General features: G+C 50.8%; 1 protein-coding gene across 1 annotated transcript in view; it reads right to left on the bottom strand.

Annotated features, from left to right (window-relative positions):
• Positions 1-4,908, bottom strand: part of EPHX1 (epoxide hydrolase 1, microsomal (xenobiotic)) — a 21,825-nt gene that overhangs the window by 5,575 nt on the left and 11,342 nt on the right. The window contains exons 3-5 of the mRNA XM_008584343.1: positions 2,381-2,608; positions 1,705-1,834; positions 808-1,016 (exon numbers count right to left, since the gene is read on the bottom strand). Of these exons, the coding sequence (XP_008582565.1) occupies positions 808-1,016; positions 1,705-1,834; positions 2,381-2,608 (567 nt within the window). The remainder of the gene's footprint in view (positions 1-807; positions 1,017-1,704; positions 1,835-2,380; positions 2,609-4,908) is intronic.

Raw genomic sequence — 4,908 nt, 5'->3', positions numbered from 1 at the left:
TGTTGCTCCCGCCCCTCGCTCAGCCAGTGAGCGGGAACCGGTCTGTATGTGGGATCCGAACCCTCGGCGGGAGCGCCACCACACTTCCCAAGCGGTGCACTATAGCAGTGCGCCACCGGGCCGGCCCGCACCTGCTCTTGTTTTTGAGCTATTTAATAGCTCTGTAAATTACAGAAAACCGATAGTAAAGCACATGATTCCTGTTCATAGAGAAGCAAATGAATTTTGTCCAGTGGAAACATGATTGATGGAGTTTGACAAATTTTGTATCTATTAACAAATTACCAGTGTTCCTAATTGCCTTTGAACTGTTATTTTTTTTAACAGGTTACTGGCTCCTTTGTGATTCAACGAGTTAAATAAAATCTTTGACATGTTCGTTTTATATGTGTATGAGAATCATGATTTTATCTTTTTTCTTTAATTATCCTTTAATAGGACCCTGGTAGCAGAAATGGCTGCTGGGTCCTCCCTGTCATGGGGAGCTTCTCCCAGGCCCTGGGGCACCCTCTCTGCTTCTCCCAGCCCCAGAGCTGCCAAGCCCCCAGGGGTCCCCATACACCCACCCTCCTCTGTCCCCCAACTTCTTAGTGTAGGACTTAGGCTCGGGGATTGGGGATCAGGGGTCCAAGCCACTATGAATACTGAATCAGCTAAGCAGAGTTGTTGACCTGGGATTCATGCATAAACTCGCCTCTATGGGAAAATGCCATTTAAGGGTCCACAGGGCTCTGAGTTCCTTGCAAGAGGTTTCATCCTGTGAGCAGTGTTCCTGGAGGGCTGGGAAGATCCCCCCTGAATGCTCACCCACGGTGTCCGGCTTGGTGCACTGGATGTGCATGTAGCCGCTCTCCCTCATTAGGCTGTAGAAAATCTTCTCCTTGACGGGGTAGAGCAGCTCCATGTCTCTCTCGGTGTAGCCAAAAAGCCCCCCAAAACGCCGTCCCAGGAAAAGGGTCAGGGTGTGGAAATTTCTTATTACCAAAGCCATGTTCAAGTGCAGGCCTTTCACGTGGCTGAGGGCAGAGAGAGAGGCCCAAGTGAGAGGCCGGGCTGGTGTTAAGGGAGAGAGGAGAGAAGCGATGAAGGAGTAGAGGCTTTGGGGGGCCTGAGGGCAGCCGGGGGGCGGAGGGGCTTCATGTGGATGAAGTGGATGTCCAGCCTGGGGGACAGAGCACAGCGGAGGTGGGGGAGAGGGGACAGGGCCCCGCGGCTGGGGTGCACGGGCAGGCTCTGCACCCTCCAGAGCAGGGACAACGGCTGAGGGGCGTGGTTCCAGCCTCCTTGAGCACCTGCTCCTCTGAGGTGGCCACATGAATTGTAGGAGGGCAATTGGGGGGGAAATACAGTTTCTACAAAGTTCCGGTCAGGATTCTTGCAGAGCTTTTTCCATCAGAAAGGTCTAATCCCTGACCTTCACCTCCTCACTGCCTTCTCTGCCCGGGCACCTGACCCAGAGTCATCATCCTGTGTTAACACCAAAGAGAAGGACCTGAGGCAACGTGTCCCAGGAACAGCTGAACGGCTGGGGACCCTCCCTCCATCTCCCCTGGGTGGCCCATGGCAAAAAGGAGCCCTGAGGTTCAGACACTGCCCGGCCAGCTTGGCCTGACCATCCCTGCCTCCTGTATAGACGCCTGCCCGGCACAGAGGTCCACTTCTTGGAGACTGTACAGGCGCACACATACCTGAAAGTGACCTCACCTGGGCACCAGCTGGGCCATGTTGGTGCAGATCAGGGACCCCCAGTCCCCGCCTTGAATATAGAATTCCTGGAAGCCCAGACGCAGCATCAGCTTATAAAAGATCCTGGCGGTGGCCACCGAGTTGAAGCCTGGTTGCAAAGGGAAAGAAAACAGAGTCACAGGGAGGTCTCTCCTTGAGGTGAGAGCAGCTCGCAGGAGGTGAGAAGCAATCCTGGTGCCCAAAGGTAGGGGGATCCAGCCCCGGAAGGCAGGTGCCTGGTGCCCACCTTGGGGGGGCCATGAGTGGCCAGCCACTGCTCTGCCAGGCCACGAGGGCAGTGATGGCTCACGCAGCCCCTGTGAGATGTCTGCACACCCTCACTGCCCAGGGCTTGGTCGTTCTCTCTGTCCTGGAACAGTCCAGGGCCCTGATGTAGACCTGCTGGATCAGGGAGCTCTTGAGGACACGAGAGTCCAGACCTTGACCAGCACCACCAAACGGTGCTAACCACTGCTACACCCAGCCCTTTGCCCAACACTTTCTTGGACCCTAAGACATGCTGGCTCTTTAGCATCATAAAAACACCTCCTCAGCCACCTCCTGCCTCATTCTCCTGGAAGGAGAGCCTGGTGGGAGACCCCAGGCCACGCTAGGCAAGGATGGGACGGCCATGTGACCCCCAGCAGCCCCTTACCTTTCTTGGAGGATGCCTCTGAGAAGCCGTAGCCAGGAATGGAAGGACAGATGACTTCAAAAACATGCTCGTCGCTCAGGCCGTGGTTCTTGGGATCAGTCAGGAGGGGGATGATCTTATAAAACTCGTAGAAGGAGCCAGGCCAGCCGTGCACCATCATCAAGGGCTTTGGGGTACGGCCTGAGGGCGGCTGGGGGGGCTTTACGTGGATGAAGTGGATGTCCAGCCCTGGGGGACGGAACACAGGGTTAGGGGAGAGGGCCCTGAGGGTGTCCGGCCAGGTTCTGTACCCTCCAGAGCATGGATGGTAGGTGCTGCCACCCTTAGTGGCCCCCATTGCTGCTGCCCACCCTGGTATTTACCACAGTAGTAAAGCCCAACATGGGTCAAGTGCTCCAGCTACACGGATGTCCTCTCTGCAAAGGAGCAACCGTGTACCTCCCGGGCACATGAGAATGTGTGCTCCTGAGGGCAGGGCCAGCGTGTGTGTGTCACTGCTGGGTTCCCAGAGCCCAGAACAGGTCCTGGCTCACAGCGGGGCCCAAACAGCACTTGTTCAATAACGTGAAACCAATGGGTGTGGTGACAGCCGTGTATGTCCAGCAACAGAGGATTAATCAAATAGGTTACAGTTTAACAATGCACTGGAAATACAGTATAGTCATTTAAAATGACTGTGCAAGGGCCAGCCCGTGGCTCACTTGGGAGACTGTGGTGCTGATAACACCAAGGTCACGGGTTCAGATCCCTATATAGGGATGGCCGGTTCGCTTACTTGGGAGAGCGTGGTGCTGACAACACCAAGTCAAGGGTTAAGATCCCCTTACCGGTCATCTTTTAAAAAATAAAAATAAAAAAATGACAGTGCAGATGTGCATTTATTTAACATAGAAAACAGTTCAGTAGACACTGCTGGGTGGGAAAAGCAAGTTACCAAGTCATATCCACTGTATGATCTGAGTTTTGTAAACAGGCATACGTCTGCGTATACAGTTCTCCCTCGGTATCTGCAGGGAATTGGTTCCAGAATCCCTGAGGACACCAAAGTCCGCACATGCTCAAGTCTCTGATATAGGACGACACAGTATTTACATATAACCTATGCACATCCTCCTATATCCTTATTTATTTTTTATTTGATTTTGACTGCTGGCCGGTAAGGGGTCCCAACCCTTGATCTTGGTGTTATCAACGCCATTGTCTCACCAACTGAGCTAACTGGCCAGAGCCAGCGTCTCCTGTGTACTTTAAATCCTCTCCAGCTCTGGCTGGTTAGCTCAGCTGGTTAGTGTGGCACTGATAACACCAACCAAGGTCAAGGGTTAGGATCTCCTTACTGGCCAGCCCCCCCCCCCCAAAAAAAAAAATCATCCCTAGATTGCTTATAATACCTAACACAATGTAAAGGCTATGTAAATAGTTGTGTTGTAACACCAAGGTTAAGGGTTCGGATCCCCATATCAGCTAGATGCCCCCCAAAAACGTCTGGGAGAATAAACTCCAAAAATGTAAAAAGTCCTTCAACCTCAGTGGTAGAACTAAGTGCTTTTATTTTCTTCTTTGTGTTATTTGTACTTTCTAATTTTTCTACAATGAACATATATTAAATACATAATTTTTAATTATCTTTTTCCAAATATAAAACATAACTTTTTAGGCGTGGAATGTTTTTTTATTTTTTTAAGTCCAGTGCTGGGAACCTGGAACACCATCCAGCCCAGGGCAGGGTCTCCTCCAGAGTCTCTAGGAGCTTCTGCATCTCCAGAGACAGCAGCCCCTTCCCAGGCGACGGGCCCGATGGCGCCTGGGCGCTCACAGCACACAGCGAAGGCTGCTGCCACTCCTAGGACTCTCCACCACGAGGACTGCAGTGAGCACCGTGGTCTAGCAAATGTTCCAGTCTGTTGCTCATTCATTACACAAATAATACGTGTTTACTGTAGAAACTTAGAGAACAGATAATCCAAAGCAGGGAGATCACACGTAATCCCACTGTTTGGAGAGAACTCTGTGTGTCTGTCTGGACTTGTTTTTAATAAACCTTTTTATTTTGGAACACTTTTAGATTTAGTGAAAAACTACAAAGACAGTACAGAAATCTCCCCTGCCACATCCAGTTTCCTCTCTTATTAGCATCTGACATGCATATGGTATGTGCGTTACAATTAATGAACTGATGTTGATACATTATTAACTATAAAGTCCACATTTTAATTCAGATTTCCTTAGTTTTAACTTTTTTTTATTATGGTAACACTTAATATGAGATCCACTCTCTTAATGGATTTTTAAGTGGACAATACAGTATTGTTAACTCCAGGCCCAATGCTGTAGAGCAGATCTCTACAACTTACTCCCCTGGCATGACTGAAACTTTTTTTTTTTTAAAGATGACTGGTAAGGGGATCTTAACCCTTGACTTGGTGTTGTCAGCACCACGCTCAGCCAGTGAGCGAACCAGTCATCCCTATATGGGATCCGAACCCGTGGCCTTGGTGTTATCAGCACCGCACTCTCCCGAGTGAGCC

Source organism: Galeopterus variegatus, unplaced genomic scaffold, assembly GCF_000696425.1.
Source record: "Galeopterus variegatus unplaced genomic scaffold, G_variegatus-3.0.2 Scaffold3232, whole genome shotgun sequence".
Lineage (NCBI taxonomy): Eukaryota > Metazoa > Chordata > Mammalia > Dermoptera > Cynocephalidae > Galeopterus > Galeopterus variegatus.
Note: the sequence above shows the minus strand (reverse complement) of the source record. Positions and strands in the feature narration are given on the sequence as shown.